The sequence below is a fragment of the Marmota marmota genome, unplaced genomic scaffold (genome assembly GCF_001458135.2).
Source record: "Marmota marmota marmota unplaced genomic scaffold, marMar, whole genome shotgun sequence".
NCBI classification, from domain to species: domain Eukaryota; kingdom Metazoa; phylum Chordata; class Mammalia; order Rodentia; family Sciuridae; genus Marmota; species Marmota marmota.
In genome coordinates, this window is record NW_026000173.1 from 693,729 (window position 1) to 716,843 (window position 23,115).

The following is a 23,115-nucleotide window of genomic DNA, read 5'->3' on the forward strand; positions in this document are numbered from 1 at the left end:
ATAAAGAACTGATAAATGTTTGAAGAGACAGATATGTTTAACTTGATTTCAACACTACACTATGCATACATTTGTTGAAACTTTACATAGTACCCCATAATATGCACAATTTAATGATTTATGTATCAGTTAAACATAAACTGAGTTTAAATTTTTAAAATAAAAATTTCTGATGGTGGAATGTGATAGACAACATCATCCAAAGTACATGTATGAAGACATGAATTGGTGTCAACATACTTTATATACAACCAGAGATATGAAAAATTGTGCTGTGTACATGTAATAAGTATTGTAATGCATTCTGCTGTCATTTATTTATTTTTTTTTTTGAAAATCAATAAAAAAAGAAAATTTCTGCTTATTTCATCTTTTATGGAACTTGTGATTGTGGTTTTAGGGAGCCAATAACTAATACCCCTCTCTTCCCTTGTCCCTACCCTAAATAGATGTATGCATATGACAGACCTCACAGCATGAACTTCATTATTGACAAAAGCTAGAATGTAGGATTTGGCTTAAATTTCCAAACTCAATAAATTTTTTAACATTTTACCCAAACAGTGATGGACAACACTTTACCACTCCTGCAGACACACTCATTTTCTCTTTCAATCAATACTTATTGAGTGATGACTTGTGGCCAGATAATCAGTTATATCTGAGGACTCAACAATAAACAAATCAAAGTCACTGCACTAAGGAGTTTACATTGTAATTCATAGGGAGAAAACATTTTAAAAATTAGACACCACAGCACACATATTAATGGACAAGATCCACAACACTGTCAATTCAAAATGCTGGCAAGGAAAGGTAACAATAGGAACACTTTGATTCATGGCTGGTCAAATGCAAAATGATAGCCACTTTGGAAGACAGTTATTAGTCTTAACACCCAAGTCAATAAGAGTGTTCCTAGGTGTTAACACATGAACAGAAAACATGTCCACACAAAAACCCCCACAAGAGGCCAAATAAAACTTCATTCCTAAGTGTCAAACATTAGAAGCAATCAACAGGTACTTCAATGGATGAATAAAAAAACTGTGGTAGAATATTTTCTGCAATAAAAAGAAATGTCAACAGGCCATAAAATAAAATGGAGGAATCATAAATGCACATTACTAATGATAAGAAGACATTGGAAAAATCTGTGTAGGATCCAACTTATGACAATCTGTAAAAGACAAAAGCATAAAAATCAGAAAATTCCAGGAGTTATCAGGAAGAAAAGGATAGTAACTAAAAGACAGAGAAATTTTAGGGCAGTAATACTATTCTCTATAATACTGTGGTGTGAATACATTCCATTCCTATACACATTTCTAAGAAAAATAAATGCAGAGTTACACAAAAAGGCATGTGAAAGAATAAGCTTTATTCAGAATAGATAAGATATAGAAATAGCAAATCAGATAAACAGATCATGTTATAGATCATGCTACAGTAAAACACAATTCCATAAAAAATTGAATCTACCAATGAAAAAATACAAAAAACTTAGGAGAATCTTACAAACATATTGAGATAAAGAAAGTAAAAAGAAAAAGCAAACTTTGTTATCTGTTTTATATGGAATTTGAAAAGCTGGAATCAGAACACTGCATTCATTTGGTCAGGACAGGGAACATTGGGCAGTGCTAGAAATCTTTATTGTAGATAATCATGGTGGTTACAGGTTTGCATACACTTGACAAAATCATGGAACTATACTCTGAAAGTGTGTGCCTTTTACTTATGTAAATGATAGCTCAATAAAATCTAGTCACTAAAAGTAATATATTTTCTTAAATCCATCAGGACTCAATCTAACAAATAATTAGAAATTTATTAGTCTTCACAATAAAAATTCACAGTAGGCTATGCTGTAAAAATAGTAGAATCAGTGACTCACAAAGAATTTAAATAACCAGGTTCTTCCCATGGCTCTACTCTGCCATCCATGGTGTTTCTATCATTTGAAGGCTACTTCCCCTCATGGTTACAGTATGACTGTCAGTTGTGAACAGGATTCTTCATGTTCATTAGGAGAGGGAGATTCACTCCCTGATTCCTCTGAGAAGAGGAAGAAGCAATTTCTTAGCAGAACTAACAATTCATGCTATTCCTAAACCAACCACTAGTATGATTGTTGACTTGGATTAATCCATACTCACTCACAGCATCCCAAGTCACATAAGCTTCAAGAAGGAAAGTGTGACTTTAAACAATATTGAAATATTGTTTTTGAGGAAGAAGGGATGCATAGACAGCAAACATGAACCACAATCCTTAAAGCTGGTTCCTTATTTTAAAAATTCCATTTACAACATTTCTAAATTCTCCAAAGCACTTTATCCAAAGTTTTGTTACACAATATTTCATCAAACCTTTACACTGAAAAATTGTTTTAATACAGCTGAACTCTACCTCGTGATTTCTTCGGTACTTGAATCATTAAGCTCATCCTCTGCAACTGTGCACTACTGATGATGTCCAACATTTAGACAAAGAAAGAACTAATCTGCTTTAGTCAGCTTTTTTGCTACTGTGACCAAAATACCTGACAAAAAACAATTTTAGAGGAGGAAAAGTTCATCTGGGGCTCATGCTTTCAAAGGTCTCAGTCCATAGATGGCCAGTTCCCATAGCTCTGGGTCTGAAGTGAAAGAGACAATCAAAGCATAAAGTAGTAGAAGAGGAAAATGGCTCAGGACATACCCACCAGGAAGCAGAGACAGAGGAAAAAAAAAAAACAGAATCCTCCCACCACAACAAAATACCTACCTCAAAGGCACACTCTCAGTGACTCACCTCGTTCAGCCACACCCTACATGCCTACACTTACCATTTATTTAATCCCTATCAGGAGATTAATGCACTGATTGGGTAAAGGCTCTCATATCCCATCACGTCAACTCTAAACTTTCTTTCATTGTCACACATAAACTTTTGGGAGACACCTCATATCTAATCTTTAACATAATCCATGTTTCAGAATTAAAATTATCTGAATAAAATTTACATCCAAAGGGCTCTAGAGGGTTGTCAGTTGTCAGCAGATCTCCACCTTCAGAGAAATCGGCCAGCTTCAACATTATCATTTCTACAAAATGATAGTCACATGAAAGTAAAAGAATTCTCCCCAGTACTGAACATTCTACCCAAAACCTAGTGGCTTAAAACCATAACTACTGTATTACTTCTTACAATCCTTTTCAGTGATTAGCGCTCAGTATGATGGTTTCTGATTCTATATCGCTCTTGAAACACAACCTCACATAAAACCTGTTCACACACATTGATGTAAAGATGCTCTAGAGAAAAATAAGTAAAAGACACACAACCACACTCATACAACACAAGGTAGAGTGAAGACTTCCAGCACTGGCTAGACGCAGGATTAAATATTTCACTCCTGTTCAATTACTCTCCTTACTGAGGCAATCAAAGGCATTTTGAGTAAATGTATCTTTTGAAAATTCTGTACCATCATTATGGTACAGAAATAATATGCAGTAAACTCATTGTACATAAAGTAAAAGTCCCCCACAATTATTGTATTAGGAGCTCTGTAGAAAGTAAACTGATAAATTCCATATGCAACACTTACATTTCTTCAAAAGTGGAATAGTTGACCACATACCTAAAAGTCTATGGAATGTCTTTCATAAAGAACATATGAGCTATCTCTAGAATAATGAATGCAAACCCAAACACATGACCATGAAAAGTGTTGATTCATAAGTAGATCTTCATCATTTCACAAACTGATCGTTGAAGAATGTCACAATTTATATCATTCCAGCCCCATTGTAATGATGGAGAAGGATGATTTACTATAACACAACGCTCTCCACTGCGACTTGGCTCACCTGTATGCCAGAATCTGAAACAGAAAAAGGGGCTTTCTTATATGATGAAGAGAAGTCAACATGGTCCCATGAATCAATATGAGCTTTTTTTCCCTTTTTAATCGGAAGATTTTGAAGTCTGAAGAAATAGTTAAATCTCTAGATCTTCTACTTATTCCTGTTTCCTAGGTCAAATAATTTAATTTCTTAAATTCTCAGTTTGCCCATGTAAAAACAGAACCAGAGTAACAGCACTATATATTTCACAAAGAAGTTATAAGGATCAAAGATGGGAGTATACTAATGTATTCAAATGCCTTTAAAGATTACATAAATATGAGATATTGTAATAGTATACAAATTTAGGATTTTTGCTTTATGAAAAATATTAAATCACAATAATCCATAATGATCTTTAAAAACATGAATTTTTATTACAGAAAATAAATTGAGTTTTTAAAAGCAAAGTAGAATCGACTTGGTTCTAAAGACTAGTGTTGGATGACCTTAGCTGAACTATCTATACTCTCCAAACTCAATTGCTATAATAGGAAAAATAATGTGTGCCTCCTAGGGTTCTGTGATAATTTCATGAGGTAATAAAATTGATTAACTGTGTGTGCAACAGGACAAGAGTGAGCTGTTTTAGTTTCAGAGTTGATGCTGGAACACTCTAAACTTCCTACATGATCCAGGACCCTAGATTCCTTTATCTAATTCTGTACTCACGTGGCACTTTGGTTGTATGGGGTCTGATCAACCCATTGCCAGTGTCCTTGACCCTCTGGATCTGATAGCCCCATAAAATAAGCAGATTTTTTATCCATATTTTGAGTGAGGAAATCCTAAAGTAAAAGAAAAAGCAAAGTCATAGGCTCTAGATACTCAGCTTGAACTGAGTTGTTGTTGTTGTTGTTTTTATTTGCCAAATCATAGTATGTACTGATATTAATAAAACAGAATGAAGTCTATTCTCATGTATAAATATGATTTACTAATAAAAATATTTTTAAAAGAATTTTGGTGATTTATTTCTTATTTTAATTGTAAAATCTATCAGATGACATGATAATTTGATACATATACACAATGCATAATGATCAAATTGGCATAGTTAACATTTCCATCTTTATATTTTTTTAAAGATTTTACTAACAATTAATAATTTTACATATTTAAAGGTACAGTGTGATTTTTCAACTGAACTCTTTATGGTCATAAAGAAATGAAACAAAAGGAGATGGTTCAGGAATAACCATATGGGATCTGCAGATCTCTGAGCACAAAAGGATAAAAGACATCATCTGTGAGCCTTAATTTTATTAAATATTAAAGTAATACCTATCTACAATCAGGATGAATTTCCATCTCAAATTCACTTTCCCTCTTTTCTTTTTTTTAATTATTTTTTTATTATTTATATGTGACAGCAGAATGCATTACAAATTCTTATTACACAGATAGAGCACAATTTTTTATATCTCTGGTTGTATACAATGTATATTTACACCAATTCATGTCTTTATACATGTACTTTGGATAACAATGCCCATCACATTCCACCATCATTTCTAACCCCATGACCTTCCCTTCTCCTCCCACCCCTCTGCCCTATCTAGAGTTCCTCTATTCTTCCCATGCTCTCCCTCCCTACCACTGTGAATCAGCCTCCTTATATCAGAGAAAATATTTGGCATTTGGTTTTTTGGGATTGGCTAACTTCACTTAGCATTATCTTATCTAACTCCATCCACTTACCTGCAAATGCCATGATTTTATTCTCTTTTATTGCTGAGTAATATTCCATTGTGGAGCCTAGCCTCCATCACAGGGCCGCCCCTTCCGAACAGCAGACTGCCGCAGAAGGTCAAGCTCAGTGATCCAGATCCACCCACACTTTCCCTCTTTTCTTCACTGAAGAACATTCTTCAAAGTTGTGCATGAGAAAATTCTTACGAATTTAATCATTTTCCTTTCATAACATCATGATTTTTTTTGTACCAGAAATTGAACCCAGGAATGCTTAACCACTGAGCAACATTCCCACCTTTTCTTATATTTCAATTAGGAACAGGGTCTTGCTAAATTGGTTAGGGCCTTGCTACACTGTAGGGGATTGCTTTGAACTTGAGATCCTCCTACCTGTGCCTCCCAAGCCCCATGGGATTACAAACATGCACCACAACACCCAGCACTTCACAGATTCTTAAAATTTCATTCCTGATTGCTGATTGTGAGTCTCTCAATTTAACTTTGCCCATTCAAGTTAATTCTCCTTTCTGTTTAGCAGTTGATAATTCAGAAAACAGTTTTATATTGAAATAACCAACTGCTGTTATAGGCAGAAACATTTCATCCTTTCACTAAACCCCCAGGTCTTACATGTTGAATGCCATAGTTTCCCTGGGGGTAGGTTAGTTATACTGAAGAAGGTACAAAGTATGTAATATGAAGGCTGAGGGAGCCTCTCCTATCTGTCTTATGGAAAGTCTTCTGCCACAGCATCAATATCCCTTCTTAGCAAAGACAAGTACAAAAGTCAGACAGGCTCATGACTCCATTGTCTCTTAGAAAGTACCTGCTCTTCCTTGCTGTTGATCACCACCAGGTGAGCCTCCATTCTAGAGCAGTTCTCCTGACTTGCATTCCAAGAGTTTGCATCAGTAGAAAAAAAGTAGCAACTGGAACTAAATGACTTCCAATGCTCTGGGCAACAGCTCCAGACTTTTCCTTTATTGACAAGAAGGGCAAATAAGTGTGTTATATGAAAATGTATGTTTAAACTGTGTGTATTATTAAATTTACAAGCCTAAGGAAACAGCATGAAAGCAGCAGCTCCCATGTTCACCCAGATATAACAAGGAGACTCCTTTCCTCAAGTTCCAAGGAGCCGAATCTGCCTCCACCAGGCAGTAATGTGTCAGGGCCCCTTTCACCTGGTGGACTGGTATCAGGAAAAAAAACAGCTAAAATATAATGTTTAAATAAAACCCAGACTCCAAAACCTCAAAATGAAAGTATCCAGGTTTCAACAGAAAATAATTAATTATATCAAGAACCAAGAAGTTCTCAAATTTAGTAAAAAATGATAATCAATAGATACAGATAACAAAAATGTTAACATGATCTGACAATGATTTTAAAGCAACCATGATAAAAAATGCTTCAACAAGAAGATATAAACAATCTTGAAACAAAGAAAAAGCCCTAAGTAATTCAGTGAGTCCCTATCTCACAATTAAAAATAAAAAGGGTTGGAATGTGGCTCAGTGGTTTAGTGCCCCTGGGTTCAATCCCTGTAAACCCCCCCAAAAAAAGAAACAAATAAAGGAAAAAATAGACTAAACAAAAAAATAGAACATGTAAAAAAAATGGATATTGTATCATTGAAAAATATAATGACCTTTTAAAAGCTTAACAGACTTCCTTTGGCCTCAATCTGCCACTCCTTCCTCAATCTTTAGCCTGCAAGTTACCCAGATCAAATATTGGATTTATCAAGCCCCCAACATTGCATGAGCCAAGTTCCTAAAATAAATATCCATATTCATATTGCTTCTGTTCTTCTGGAGAGCTCTAACTAACACTCCACCCTAATAAACAGAAAGCATGACTCCTCCACCCTAAATAAAATATTATCTACACACAGCAACCTCCTGGTAAACTCTATAGTCTGGGAATAGGAGAGGAAATACATTTACAATGGAGAAATCTAACACTACCTCGGGTAATCAACTTTGGCATCAACAGTCAAAAACTACTTTGATAATGCAAACAATTAAAATGATGTGATGAAAATAGCATTTGACATCTGTAAGCCTCCTCCCAAAAACAAATAATCCCCATATAATCATTAGGAAAACTTCAACTTTTAATAAGGAACAACCTATAATATATAGAATAGTGTTTCCCAAAATTGTTAAGAGTCATCAAAAACAAGGAAGGTCTGAAAAACTATCACAGCAAAGAGGAACCTAAAGAGAGATAACAACTAAATGTAATGTGGGGGACTGCATGGGACTCCAGTGCAGAAAAAGTACAATACTTGAAAATTTAGAAAATCAAGAATTTGGGGGTAGAGAGGTGGCTAAGTGATAAATACTTGCCTAGATGTGTGAATTCCTAAGATTAATTCCTAGTACCAAAGGGGGAAAAAATCATGAATTTAGTAATAAAAACATCAATATTGGTTCATTTGTCATAACAAATGTCCTTACTTAGGTTAATAATAAAGGGCACTGTGTGTGCAAGGGGGGGATTAAAATAGAATCTTTTAATATTATCTGCTCAATTTTTCTGTAAATATAAAGATGTTTTAAAATAGCCTATTTTAATGTAAAATATTCACATTCACAATAATATATTCATCATCATTTTTATCAAATTGTTATAATTGACATATGAGAAAAAGAGTAGCCTTGCACAGAAACCTCAGAAAGAAGCACCGGCTGAAGAAATGCAATAGCAATATATCCTTTTTTACAATCAAGCATTGCATAGAAAACTTTAAATGTATAAGAATTTCAGGTGTTATGTATTGTACACTTGTAGCTTACAATGATTGTGAGACTACTCTTTTTAGTGTGATCTATCTGGAAATCATAAATACTGATTTGGGATCCTTAATACTATAGTCAGCAACTGAACTCTAGGCACATTAAATTTACCTCCCATGGTTGAATTGTTTCTTACACACTTTAAATTTGTGTGAATCGAGGTCTTCGTAGAAACTTTATAGCTCTTTTCTTCAAGTAGCTGAGAATATTTGTTAAAGATAACTGAAAAATAGAATAAAAACCAATCATTTTCCTGGTAGCATTAGGTCATTGCTCTTTCATTAAAGTTTTTTTTTTTTTCAGTTGTAGATGGACACAATACCTCTATTTGCCTTATTTATTTTTATGTGGTACTGAGGATCGAACCCAGCACTTCAAACATGCAAGGTAAGCACTCTACCACTGAGCCACAGCCCCAACCTAGGTCATTGCCCTTTACTGTTGCTTTCTTGCATTTGACACAGAAACAAAATCTACAAATGTCTTACTACCTAATTGGACACAGCCTGACAGGAAAACTTTCCCCATGACCCCACAGTCAACAGGCCTAATCCTACTGTTTTTGAAATATTAGATAGCTCCAGGAAGAGCTAAAAGATGAGGAGTTAGAAGAGGACATGACAGTTCCATCATAATGGGATCTAAAGGAACTTATCCACAGTCTCCTTCAATACTTAACATAAAATGCAAATGAAGGCCAAATCTGTGGGAAGGGAGTGGAGGTCAAATAAATGCATTTGAGAATTTTCACACAATAGACTTAAAGGTAAGAACCATAGGATCATCTCAATAGACACAGAAAAAGCATTTGACAAAATACAGCACCCCTTCATGTTCAAAACACTAGAAAAACTAGGGATAACAGGAACATACCTCAACGTTGTAAAGGCCATCTACCCTAAGCCCCAGGCCAATATCATTCTAAATGGAGAAAAATGAAAACACCCCCTCTAAAAACTGGAACAAGACAGAGATGCCCTCTTTAACCACTTCTATTTAACATAGTTCTTGAAGCACGGGCCAGAGCAATTAGACAGATGAAAAAAATTAAAGGGATACACATAGAAAAGAAGAACTCAAATTAGCACTATTTACCAATGATATGATTCTATACCTAGAAGACCCAAAAAATTCCACCAGAAAACTTCTAGAACTAGAAAATAAATTGAGCAAATTAGTAGGATACAAAATCAACGCCCATAAATCAAAGGCATTTCTGCATATCAGTGACAAATCCTCTGAAAGGGAAATGAGAAAACTACCCCATTTACAATAGCCTCAAAAAAAAATACTTGGGAATCAACCTAACAAAAGAAGTGAAAGACCTCTACAATGAAAACTACAGAATGCTAAATATCAAAATTAAAGAAGACCTTAGAAGATGATAAGATCTCCCTTGTTCTTGAATAGGCAGAATTAATATTGTCAAAATGACCATACTACCAAAAGCACTATATGTATTTAACGCAATTCCAATCAAAATCCCAATGGCATTCCTCACAGAAATAAAAAAAAGGCAGTCATGAAATTCATCTGGAAAAATAAGAGACCCAAAATATCTAAAGCAATCCTTAGCAAGAAGAGTGAAGCAGATAGCATCACTATGCCAGATCTTAAACTATACTACAGAGCAATAGTAACAAAAACAGCATGGTATTGACACTAAAACAGACTGGTAGACCAATGGTACAGAACAGAGGACACAGAGACTAACCCACATAATTACAGTTATCTTATATTAGACAAAGGCGCCAAAAACATACATTGAAGAAAATATAGCCTCTTCAATAAATGGTGCTGGGAAAACTGGAAATCCACATGCAACAAAATGAAATTAAACCCCTATCTCTCACCATATACAAAACTCAACTCAAAGTGGATCAAGGACCTAGAATTAAACCAGAGACCCTGTGTCTAGTAGAAGAAATAGTAGGCCCAAATCTACATCATATCAGATTAGGCCCCTACTTTCTTAACAAGACTTCTATAGTACAAGAACTAAAATCAAGACTTAATAAATGGGATGGATTCAAACTAAAAAGCTTCTTCTCAGCAAAAGAAACAATCTGTGAGGTGAATAGAGAGCCTACAGCTTGAGAGCAAATTTTTACCCCTCACACATCAGATAGAGCACTAATCTCTAGGGTATATAGAGAACTCAAAAAGCTAAACACCAAAAAAACAAATAACCCAATCAATAAATAAGCCACAGAACTGAACAGACATTTCTCAGAAGAGGATATATAATCAATCAACAAATATACGAAAAAATATTCAACATCTCTAGCAATTAGAGAAATGCAAATCAAAACTATCCTAAGATTTCTTCTCACTCCAGTCAGAATGGCAGCTATTAAGAATGCAAACAACAATAAGCGTTGGCGAGGATATGGGGGAAAAGACACACTCATACATTGCTGGTGGGACTGCAAATGGTATAGCCAATATGGAAAGCAGTATGGAGATTCCTTAGAAAAATGGGAATGGAACCACCTTTTGACCCAGCTATCCCACTCCTGGGTCTATACACACAATACTTAAAAACAGCATACTACAGGGACACAGCCACATCAATGTTTATAGCAGCACAATTCACAATGACTAAACTGTGGAATCAACCTAGATGCCCATCAGTAGTTGAATGGATAAAGAAAACGTGGTATATATACACAATGGAATATTACTTAGCAATGAAAGAAAATAAAATCATGGCATTTGCAGGCAAATGGATGGAGTTGGAGAATATAATGCTAAGTGAAGTTAGCCAATCCCAAAAAACCAAATGCAGAACGTTTTCTCTGATATAAGGAGACTGATACATAGAAGGTTGGGAGGAGGAGCATGAGAAAATTAGACAAACTCTGGATAGGGCAAAGGTGAGGGTAGAAGAAGGAGGGGGCAAAGGGATAAAAAAAAAGATGATGGAATGAGATAGATATCACGCTACCCTAAGTATGTGTATGAAGAAGACACGAATGGTGTGAATATACTTTGTATATAAGCAGAGATATGAAAAATTGTGCTCTATATATGTAATATGAGTTGTAATGCATTCTGCTGTCATATATAAAAAATTAGAATAAAAAATTTTTAAAAAGCAACATATCACACAGAACAAGGGAAAAATATTGAGTCAAGAAATAAAAACAATTTTTTTAAAAAATGTCATAGCCTGGGACTTTAGGAGAAGGAGGAATTTGCTAATTCTAAGCATTTCTAAATGGCTTACCTTAAAGAACAGAAAAATGTTTTTTAGAAACTTCAAGATTAATCAAAAGGATGTTGTTCTCTTTCTCTTTTGTCCTTTAACTCTCCCCATCACAAAGGATTCTAACTCCTAAGTGCAAATGTCTCTGTCAAATTAAAACTCACCTCACTCCCTAGGAGTTGAATTTTCTCTTTCCCCCTACCCCTGTTTTTTCCGTGACCCACCTCATTCTGACTTTGGCTTTTACAATTTCACTAAACCCATCCTCGAAATGGGTCATCAGTAACATCCTATGACCACTTATTAATCATCTTTCAAATGGACTTGCAATTCTTCACCACAGTTCTCTCTCTCCTTAACTTTTTAGGACAGCGTTCTTTCCCGTTTCTGCCTCATATTTCTTACTGTTGCTTCTTCTCTTTTATAAGCTCCTCTTCCTTCATCCAACTATTAAAATATAGTGTTCTCCAGAGTTTCATCCCTTTCCCTACTTCTCATACTAAGTTTTCTTTCAGAGTGATATCATACATTCCCTGGTGTTACCAGCTGCCTGAATAAATTCCAAAACTCAAACCTCCTAAAATACAGACAAATGTTCCTCCTACTAAATAATTACATTTGAGGTTCAGGAGAACCTCAAATGTTCAAAATTTAAATCATCATCTTCCAAACAAACCTGCTACTCATCCTATATTGTCTACCTTTTTGAATGACTTCATTATTGCTGAGTTTACTAGGTCAAAATATTAGAGTCACACTTAACTTCCCTGGGTCCCTTAATCATCAGATCTAAATATGCATCAAGTGTTGGCTTCCTTGATTATATCTCCTTTATCATTCAAAACTACCTCCTCTTTCTTCACTAACAGTTTCCTTGGATCAGGCTCTCAATGTGCATCAACAAGATTATCCATTGGCCTTCTAACTTATTTTTCTAACACCCATTGTCACAGTTTTGTAAAAACAAACTTTCCATAATTTTTCCATATCAAGTCCTTGTTCAGAATTTTTCAATGGCTTACCATGACTGTGACACACTGAATAAATGGCCTCAAAGTTCCACGCTCCCTGTATTCACACCCCATTGCACTGTGAATTTACAGTTTCTCCAATCAAGATATGGGGTCTGTTTCTCCACCACTTGAATATGAGCTGCCTTTAAGACTCCATTTGGCCAACAGAATGTGCAAAAGAAACTGCTAGTTCCAAATTGAGACTTCAACATGATTGGCTTCCTTTCACCCTCAGTCTTGGAAGTCAGTAAGTGATCATGTGAACAAACCCAGGCTAGTCTGATAAATGACAACAGAAATGTGGTGAAATTGCCTCTGTCATTCTACTTGACATCCTCTTTCTCCGTCTATGACTAGTATCTGACATAGTATGCATGAGTGAGTTCAGCTAGGACAGAGGAAACTCCCAACTGAAACCAGTCTAAATTGCCAAGCCTCAGAAGTGGAAGCTAAATATATAGCTCTTTTAACCCACTAAATTTTAGACTAATTTAATTTGTAAAATAATATTTAGGGGAAAAAATCCAAATTCTTTATAATGATACATAATACTCCATAATCTGTGTCCTGTTCATGTCTGCCCCTAATAACTTCATTTCAAAGTTCTTCAAGTAGCACTATATGTTCCAGTCATGTATGCTTATATTTCTCCAAATATATAATATGTCTATACCATTCTTGATATATACAGTTCTAGATGGCATCTCTTGCAGGAAGCTTACCTCAACCTCTTGTGCTCACTTCTTACCTACAGAACACTTCCCATGCAACGATGCAAACACTGGTTCTTCTTTTTTTGGAGGTCTCAGTATGTTGCCCAGGCTGTCCTCAGCATCTTGAGTAGTTGGAATTACTATAAGTATGTGCCCCTGCACCCAGCAAGAACTGGTTCATTTGACTATTCAGTTTCTTGAGGACAGAATTTGTGACTCTTTCTAGACTCTCTAACATTGTGCCTAGCAAATAGTACAAGGCCATTACCACTTATTGAATGACCAAATTAATGAATAAAATATCTATCCAAAAGTAGGCTGAGTTTATGACTTAAAATCTTGATAAATTCTGAAAGCCAAGATATGCAAAAATCTATTTGCTAAGTTGGGTTTTAAATCTCACACAATCTTGGGCAGAACAGAAATAATTAGAAGATAATGTATTGCAGAACTCTTCTGGAATATTTCTTCCCATCTCCTTCTTGTCCATTACATACCCCAAAATGTAAGTGTCTGTGAAGTCAAACAGGACTAGCTTTATAAGTGCTACTAAGGAAACATTCTGCCCTCACAGAGAGCCTAATACAGAGATGATGCCTCAAAGATTTTACTGTATTACACCAACATGTTTACCCACATATAGTCTTCAAATTCTCTAATGAGAATGGATTCCATTATTTTTATAGGACAGTAACTAAATCCTAAAAAAGAACAAAATTTCCAATAGATACAACTGAATTTTATCTCCCCAGAGAAATTTTCTTGTTCAGCTATCTGGATAAACACATTGTTAAATGTCAGTTCTAAGAGAAATCTTCATTTCATGTAAGGCAGACATTGATTATTGATTGAATTGCTATACTTACTGACAAAAGCAACAAAGAATAAGATTGCCAACAGCAGGAAAAGTATCAGCAATGATCCAAGAAGCAGCTTAGGAAAAGCGGGATTACTTTTGAGAGGAGTAGTGTTCTCTTTGGGAGCTGAAGAAGAAACCAAATAATTTTCATCAATAATAAATTCTGTCCTTGTTTCCTCTTCCTCATCTTCTTCTCCTTTTCTATATGTGACACACAATTACTAATAGTATAAGATTGTAAATAATTTAAAAATAAGAATAGGAATGAAACAATGATGATCACTGTAGAAATTTTATAAAATACATAAAAACACTATTTCCTACCATTGAGAATAACTGTTCTTAATATTTTAATATATATTCTTTCAGCCAGTTTTTTAAAATATTTTTAATTGTAGTTGGACACAATACATTTATTTTATTTTATGTGGTGCTGAGGATCAAACCCAGGGCCCAGCATGTGCTAGGCAAGTGCTCTACTACTGAGCCACAACCCCCAGCCTCTCAATCAGTTTTTAAAATATATATTCATATGTGCATTTTTGCCCAATTGACATATCATCAATCTTGATTTGTTAACAACCATTTTCTTTAACAATGCATCATGAATATTTTTTCAAATCTCCATATTTCTTCATTTATTGTGGTTGTACAGTATTTCATTGTATATTTAAATGATCTTCCAGATTGTTTCCAACTTTACTTTAAAAATATATGCTGCAGCAGATAAATCTTTAAAAACTATTCACATTTTTAGGAGAAGATCAGTCTTTCTTGTTGCCACCTCATAGTTAGAAACCATTTTCAGGTCTGGGAATGAAGCGCAGTAGGAGAGCACTTGCCCACCATTTATGAGCGCCTCAGCACTGGGTGATTTCAGTTTGGTGGGGAAAAAAAAAAAAAATATATATATATATATATATATATATATACACACACACACACACACACACACACACACATAATACATACATACAAATATACTCCTACACACATGGCAGTATATTTATATGTGGAAGAATATACAATAAAATACAAACACTGTCCTAAATAGTACCAGTAAGGAAAGTATCATAAATCTTTTCTTTGCCACTTTACAACTCCTCAACTTCTTAATGCTTATCTACAGGCAACAAAATATCAGGGATTCCAGGGTTTCCCAGACACAACCACTCACAGAACAGCAACTAACATCACCTATGCCTTGCTTATAAACCTTCCCTTCCTCCTTCACCACATAACTAACTCTAACCACCAGAAAACGATTTTTTACCTGCAGGAGAATCTGAATTGGTACCTGAGGACTTCGGTTCATTTTTGAACCTCACTTCAGCATAAGTGATTTCCGAAGCCATACTGCGAAGAGCCCTTCTGCTTTCTTCAGAAAATCTGTGTCATCCCTTCTTTAAACATCTTATACATGAGATCCAAACATGGTGGTCGACTGTTCTTTCTCTCAACTGGATGAGAGCAGAAGCAATAAATAGGCACATACCCCTGAGACTGTCTCATGAGAATTCAAACCACAGCATGAAACCACTCATTCCACAGAGAGAGGTGCAATCGCCAGGACCAGCACCATGAGAGTTAGTCTTTAAATATACTAAATACAGCTAAGCAGATGTAACAAAAGCAGGAAATCAAAAGGCAAGGGCAAGAAATAGGAAGGAAAGGAAAAGGGGAAATGAGCAATTTAGAGAAGTCTTTCCTAAGAACTGTGCTCTTGAAACTCATCAGCAAAAAAATAAAATTGGTGTTCCACATTCACCCAACCAACTAACTAAGCAAACACTTGTTCATATTGCATTCACCTCCTCATTTCTGGCTGATCAGGCGGCTTCTTGATATCACATTCTAAGATGATCACTGACACAAATATCAGATGACAGCTTCCTCACATTCAAGAGTCAGACCAAGTTTAAATCCTATTCCTTCTGAAGAAGCTCCTCTGTGCTTTCCCCTGATGTTAATAATTATCTCCATCATGAATCTCTATTCATTTTGCTACTGGTCACCACCAGAACTCCTGAAAGCATCTCTATTAGGTGGCAGAAAAGGAGGCATATTTTATTCCACACTTCTCTTTCCCTTTATTCTCCACATACACCAACAAACATCTCTAGGAGGTACATAGGAATATTTTGAACAGTTGGGATAATGGCATGGAATTATATGTGAAGGATAAACTTCAAGTGCTAATTTTTTTTCCAAAAGCCAAGAGGAAAACACATCAAAAACTAAAAGTTTCATGTGGGAACTTTCCACAAAACTGATCTCAGCTCATGCCCACATTCTTTGCTCTCAGCTTTTCCCAAATGATTCCCCTTCTTTTAGTCTCTCCTACCTAAATTCTCCTCCTCAGCATAATACAGATCTTTATATTTATTTCTATATCTAAATATATTGAAAACCATGAGTTCACACTAATAACTCCAATTCCAATCCAATGTCCCAGGTTTCAGTTTAGTAAGAAACCTATTGTCCTTTAACTTTGACTTATTCATTTAATCTTCCAGATGTTACTAATCTCCCACTATTGGTACCAGCCCTCTTCTACTAAAACATCCTTCTCTTCTTGGTTGAGCTCTGATTCCCCAGTCCTAAACCCTGTCCCCAGCACTGATGTTCTCCTCACTCTTCTTGGATATTCCTGAACAGGGCCAGCTAACACCCTCCCCAGTGCAGACTCCTCACCTTGTTGAGGTTCTAAAACCCTGAGCTGAGCCATCACTCCACAGGAAAACCTCCTTTACTCTGCTTGTGCTCTGATTCTTGATGCTAATCTCCTAGCCATAACTTAGCCTCCCTGAGGCTCCAACAGCCCACACGAGGTTAACTCCATGGGTAGAAGCCCTCCTTACCCTGTAAGGCTCTGTCTCCCACTCTGATGTATCCTACCATACAGAAAACCTCCTTATTCTGCTCAGTTTCTGAAACTCACATCAAGTCTACCTACTTCATAGAGAGTTCTCTCATCCTACTTGGGATTTGACATTCCATGACAGGTCCTCCATCACCAGCAAGGATGCCTTTCTTTCACCATATATAAAAAGTAACTCAGCCAGGCATGGTGGTACAGGCCTGTAATCCCAGTCACTCAGAAGGCTGAGGCAGAAGGATTGCAAGTTAGAGGCCAACCTCAGTAATTTAGCAAGGCTCTAAGCAACTTAGTGAGATCCTGTCTCAAAATAAAAAAAAAAATTAAAAGGCTGGGGATTTGGTTCAATTCCCATTACCAAATAACTTAACACAAAATGAATCAAAGACTTAAATATAAGACCAGAAAACTATGAAACTCAAAGAAGAAACAACATTTCAGGGCATCAGTATGAACAATGATATTTTTTCTTTTTTTTTTTTTTGGCCATGCCAGGTATTAAACCCACAGAGCCATATCCTCAGCCATATCCTCTGTGGCTCTGCCACAGAGCCATATCCTCAGTCCTTTTTATTTTTATTTTGACAAAAGGTATCCCAAAGTTGCCCAGGCTGGCCTCAAACTTGCAATCCTCTTGTCTCAGCCTCCTGAGTAGCTGGGATTACAGGTGTGTACCATAATGCCTGGAGAAAAAGAAAGAGAGAGAGAGAGAGAGAGAGAGAGAGAGAGAGAGAGAGAGAGAGAAAGGAAGCAAGGAAGAAAGAAAGGGAGAGAAAAGAAAAAAGAAAGAAGGAAGAAGAGGAGAAATAAATAAATATATATAGAGAGAGAGACACACACACATGAAAATATAAGGAACTCAAGAAACTCAACAACAAAAACATAAATCATCCAAAAATAATTAGTAAATGATCTCAAAAGACATTTCTTAAAAAATGCACAAATGGTTGACAGGTATATGAAAATAGGCTTAACATCACTAACCATCAGGGAAATGAAAATAAACACCACAATGATATATAATTTCACCAAAACTAGATGAGCTATTATCAAAAAAAAAAAGAAGAAGAAGGATGTGGAGGAGGAAAAGGAAAAAAGGATGAGGAGGGGAGGAGGAGAGGAGGAGGTATGTGGGAAGAAGAGGAAGAAGAAATGCTGTAAGGATGCAGAGAAAAGGGAAGTCTTATACACTGCTGGTAAGAATAAGAATTAGTGCAACCATTATGTTAACAATATGAAATCTACTCAATAAATTAAAAATGGATCCACCATATGATACAACTACCCTACTTCTGGATATATATTCAAAGAAAATGAAATCAGCTTACCAAAGAGTTACCTCCAGTCATATTTACTGCTGCACTATTCACAATGGCTATGATATGGAACCAACTGAGGTGTTCAACAATGGATGAATGGATTTTTTAAAATGTGCTTAAATACACAAGGAAATATTATTCAGCCATATAAAAGAATGAAAATCAATAATTTTCAGCAACATGGATGGAACTGGAGGACATTGCATTGAGTAACATAAGTCATACACAGAAAGACATAGACTGCAACCTCTTGCTTATATATAGTAGCTAAAAAGTTGGTCTCCTAGAAATAGAGGTATAATAGTAGTTTCCAGAGTCTTGGAAATATGTGAAGGTAAGAGGGATGGAGAGATGATGGTTAAGGAGTTCAGGATACAAGGATAGAAGGAATAACTTCTCAGGTTCTATAGCACAGTAGGATGACTAGGGTTGATCACAATTCATGAAGTGCTTCCAAATAGCTAGTAAAGGGAATTTTGAATATTCCCAGAACAAGGAACTGATAAATGTTTCAGGAGATAGATATGCCAATTACAATGATCCAATTATTGCATGTTGTACATGTGTATTGAAGCATCATATTCTTCCACATAAAAGTGTTGTCAATTAAATATACATTTTTAAGAGAGAGAGAAAGTTTTAATATTTATTTTTTAGTTGTCGGTGGACACAACATCTTTATTTTATTTTTATGTGGTGCTGAGGATCAAACCCAGCGCCCCACACATGCAAGACGAGCGCACTGCCGCTTGAGCCATATCCCCAGCCCTAAATATACATTTTTTAAATCAGTAAGTAAAACTTGACAAAATCCTGGTTGTACAGAACAGTTATGATGAAAATGTTGAGGACAACTGAGGCAATTTTTAGTACAGACAAGGAAGCACAAAATATTAGAAAATGATTGTTAAGCTTAAGAGTGGTAATGGTATTAGGATTTTTGTGGTGGAATGACAGTTTTAAAATATGAGTACTTAAGTATTTAGAGGTAAAATGTTATATATAAAACTTATTCTCAAATCATCCAGCAGGTACTATATAGAGAGATATATATTCAAATGTTCACAATTGTTAAACATAAATGATGGTTATATGAACATTAATTATACCATTCATTCAACTTCTGTTTGAAAATACTCATGATAAAAAATTTGAGGGGAGGGCTGGGGCTGTAGCTCAGTGGCAGAGCACTTGCCTTACACATGTGAATCACTGGGTTCGACCCTCAGCACCACATAAAAATAAACAAATAAAATAAAGGTATTCTGTCTATCTACAACTACAAAAAAAATTTTTTTAAAGAGTCAAAACTTAAAAAAAAAAAAGTGAGGAGAAAATCCCAGGCCACTGTCTACAGGTTTGAGTACAAACTTGTATGACCTATGATGAGAAGAATTCTCCTAGCCAATAATTTAATTTAAAAATTTATCTAAATCAGATAATAACACCCCGCAAAAAAAAAAAAAGCACAGAAATACTCATGCAAAACAAATAGAAAAAGATTTCCCAGTAGGACACTAAAAATTTTGAAAACACATGCCAATTCAACCAGTCCTAAATGGATAATCCACATGGGTAAATGAGAGAAAATAGAAGAATACGAAAATTACTGTAAAGCAAGTGATGTTTTAAATGATTAAAGACCAAAAAATGTAAACCAGAAAAAAAATCAAAAAAAGTCACACTTGAAAAAGAATTAACCAACTTTTATAAATAGTCAATGAAACTAGAACTCACCAACTAGAAGAGCTGGAAAAGGGAGAAAAGGGAAGGAAAAGAACAAAGAACAGAATTTACAGTAACAGATTTCATAATAAATTATGAGGAAAAATAGTATGACATTGTTAAATACAAAAACAGAACAGCAGAATAAAATAGAGTTCAGAAATATATCAATATACTCATGGGAATTTTATATCAATATACTCAAAAGAATTGCTTAAGACACTTGGAAAAATGAGAAATTATACCCCATTTGATTCAAATGTATGATATTTCAAGATCACTGTATTGTCATGAACAACTAATAAAAAAAAAAAGAATTGTTTAAGAAATAGTGTTAGTCGCAGGGTTTCCCAGAGAGCAGGTAGGGTGAGTCTGCCTGTCTCTGTGGGCTTTAGCACTTTCAGAGGCTGTGACCAGCCAGGACCCAGGGCTCCTCCCCAGCTCCCTGCAGGAACAGTAACATTGGACAAACAAGAACTGGCTTTGAGTCACTTACTTACAGTCTGTTTTTCCTGCAGAGAGGGAGAGGGGGAGGGAAGGAAATAAAAAGAAATAGTGTGAAAGTCTCTAATACCAGTGACTCGGGAGGCTGAGTCAGGAGAATCTCAAGTTCAAGACCAGTCTGCTGGGCAATTTAGATCCTCTCTCAGAACAAAATTTATAAAAGGGGTGGATGATGTGGCTCAGTAGCAGAGTGTCCCTGGATTTAATCCCCAGTACCAAAGAAAGAAAGAGAGAAAAAAGGTGAGAAATTATTTAGAAGAAACAAATATATTTAAATCTTGACCTCACATAATATACAAAAATAAATTCTGGATGAATTGAAACCTCATTATATTTACGAAATTACAGAAGTATTCAATAAAATATATGTATAATCATGGAGTTGGAAGACAATTCTAAGTTTAACAAATTCCCAGACTTCCAATAGAAAAACTGACAAATTTGACTACATGAAAATTAAGTTTCTTATTGACAGATGAGAACACAAGGCCAAGAGACAAGTGGTGCTTTAGGACAACGTGTTTAACTGGAAAAAGATTAATATCTAAAGTACACCAAAAGATGCTACAAATGCAACAGAAAAGTGAACCCAAGGGAGGGGGCAGGGGGTTAGCAAGGATGGTGGAATGTGATGGACATCATTATCCAAAGTACATGTATGAAGACATGAATTGGTATGAACATACTTTATATACAACCAGAGATATGAAAAATTGTGCTGTATATGTGTAATAAGAATTGTAATGCATTCTGCTGTCATTTGTTTTTAAAAAAAACAATTAAAAAATTTTTAAAAAAGAAAAGTGAAACCAAAAAATACACAGGCTAATTCACAGGAAAACCAGATTGTAAATAAAAAATATGAAAAGATCACAACTTCAATATAATAAAAGAAATGCATAAGTAATATTTTTCACCCAATATATTTACTATATAATTTTAAAGTAATGTGTTGGCAAAGTAAATAGAGAAACAAACATTCTGAGGACTTACATTGGCATATAAATTAAGCAGAAGATAATGTAGCAAGAAACTATCAAAAACTAAAATGTGTCACTTTTTACCTAGCAATTCTATTTCTAGGGAATATGTCCTTTAAATTTTTCATTTAAGTATAACAATACATAAAAGATGTTTAATGATTTACTAAGTATTTTAAAATTAGGAATTCTGGAGGGGGGGATACAACTCAAGAGTAGAGACCTCACCAAGCATACATGAGGCTGAGGGTCAATGCCCAGCACACAAAACAAAATTAGAAAAATGATATTATCAATGAAGGCAGTGCTTAAATAAATTGCCATATATTCACATATTGGACAACTATTTAGATGATAAAAAGGATGAATTATACATAAGAAAGAGAAGTATATACAAATATATGGACAAAGTATTTCAAACCTTATAAATATTTAAGAGTAAAAATTTACATATGGTATACACTTTACTTTATCAAAGAACGTACACATAAGCAGATACACACATTTACACAAAAATATGAATTAAAAGGTGTCTAAAAAGATACATATAAAATTATTGACAGTGATTGACTTTGCAGAAGGAAACCAGGAACAGAAAAAGGCACACAAAGAGGGTTTCACACTTTGCATTACATATTTCTTTATCACTTGAATCTTTTAGAATGTATTATTTCTGTAATTTAAAAATAAAAAATTAGAGCTTTCTTCCATAGTTAAATAAAAATTCTAAATTCTGATTTACTATGCTCATTATAAATCCCAATGTCCTTCATAATATGCTTCAACAAAAATTCTAACAAGCAACTAAGTTGAATTTCCTAAATATTCTGAAAGTAAAAACTTTTAAAATCTAGATTAACTATTATATTAAATGAAACATCACAATTATCTGTCAATATGAGTTTCAGCTATACTCACTTTTCTGTTCACCACTAGTTGCTGTGTTTCCATTTTCCCTCATTGGTTTTTATTTACTAAGGCTTTATCATGCACCAAACACTATCAGGGGATAGGGGGAGAAACACAAAAGATTTCTACAGTGAAAGTGCAAGGTTTAGTAACAGGCATGTAAAGAGGTAAGTTCAACACAGTGGGAAAGGCACAATACTAGACTATATTCTATGTATGTGGTACACACAGGAGGAAGAGCTGGTCTTTGCTGGAAATTATTATAAGGTTTCTACAGTAGATAAATAGGAACCTAAATAGAAGCACAGCAATAAGATTTCCAGCAACTATGACAAAGCATTTAAGGTACATTGAAGCCATGCAGTCATTTGGGACAAAAGGACAGAGCATGCATAAAATAGAGCAGCATATCATTGAATCAGTATGGCTGGGATATTAAGATAAATATACTACTTCCCCATTTAGCATTTATTAAAATATAATTCTTAATTATTTTGTATACTTACAGCATTTATTAAACTATAATTCTTTTTTATATAATGATGGGATTTATTATTACATAATCTTACATGCACACAATATAACAATAAAATTTGGCCAATCACCCCCCCCCCC

At 34.9% G+C, this 23,115-nt stretch overlaps 1 protein-coding gene across 3 annotated transcripts in view; it reads right to left on the bottom strand.

Moving 5' to 3' along the window:
- LOC107159939 (C-type lectin domain family 4 member A-like) overlaps positions 1-23,115 on the bottom strand; it is a 68,099-nt gene that overhangs the window by 1,899 nt on the left and 43,085 nt on the right. For 2 of the 3 annotated variants that reach the window (XM_048787837.1, XM_048787838.1), the window contains 6 exons: positions 15,459-15,645; positions 14,193-14,309; positions 8,504-8,614; positions 6,415-6,566; positions 4,566-4,681; positions 3,858-3,871 (listed from right to left, as the gene is read on the bottom strand). In XM_048787837.1, coding sequence (XP_048643794.1) covers positions 3,858-3,871; positions 4,566-4,681; positions 6,415-6,566; positions 8,504-8,614; positions 14,193-14,309; positions 15,459-15,540 — 592 coding nt within the window. In that variant the 5' untranslated portion in view covers positions 15,541-15,645. Of the gene's footprint in view, positions 1-3,857; positions 3,872-4,565; positions 4,682-6,414; positions 6,567-8,503; positions 8,615-14,192; positions 14,310-15,458; positions 15,646-15,996; positions 16,097-23,115 lie in introns of those variants that run through there. The other variant, XM_015506584.2, reaches the window with a different exon arrangement.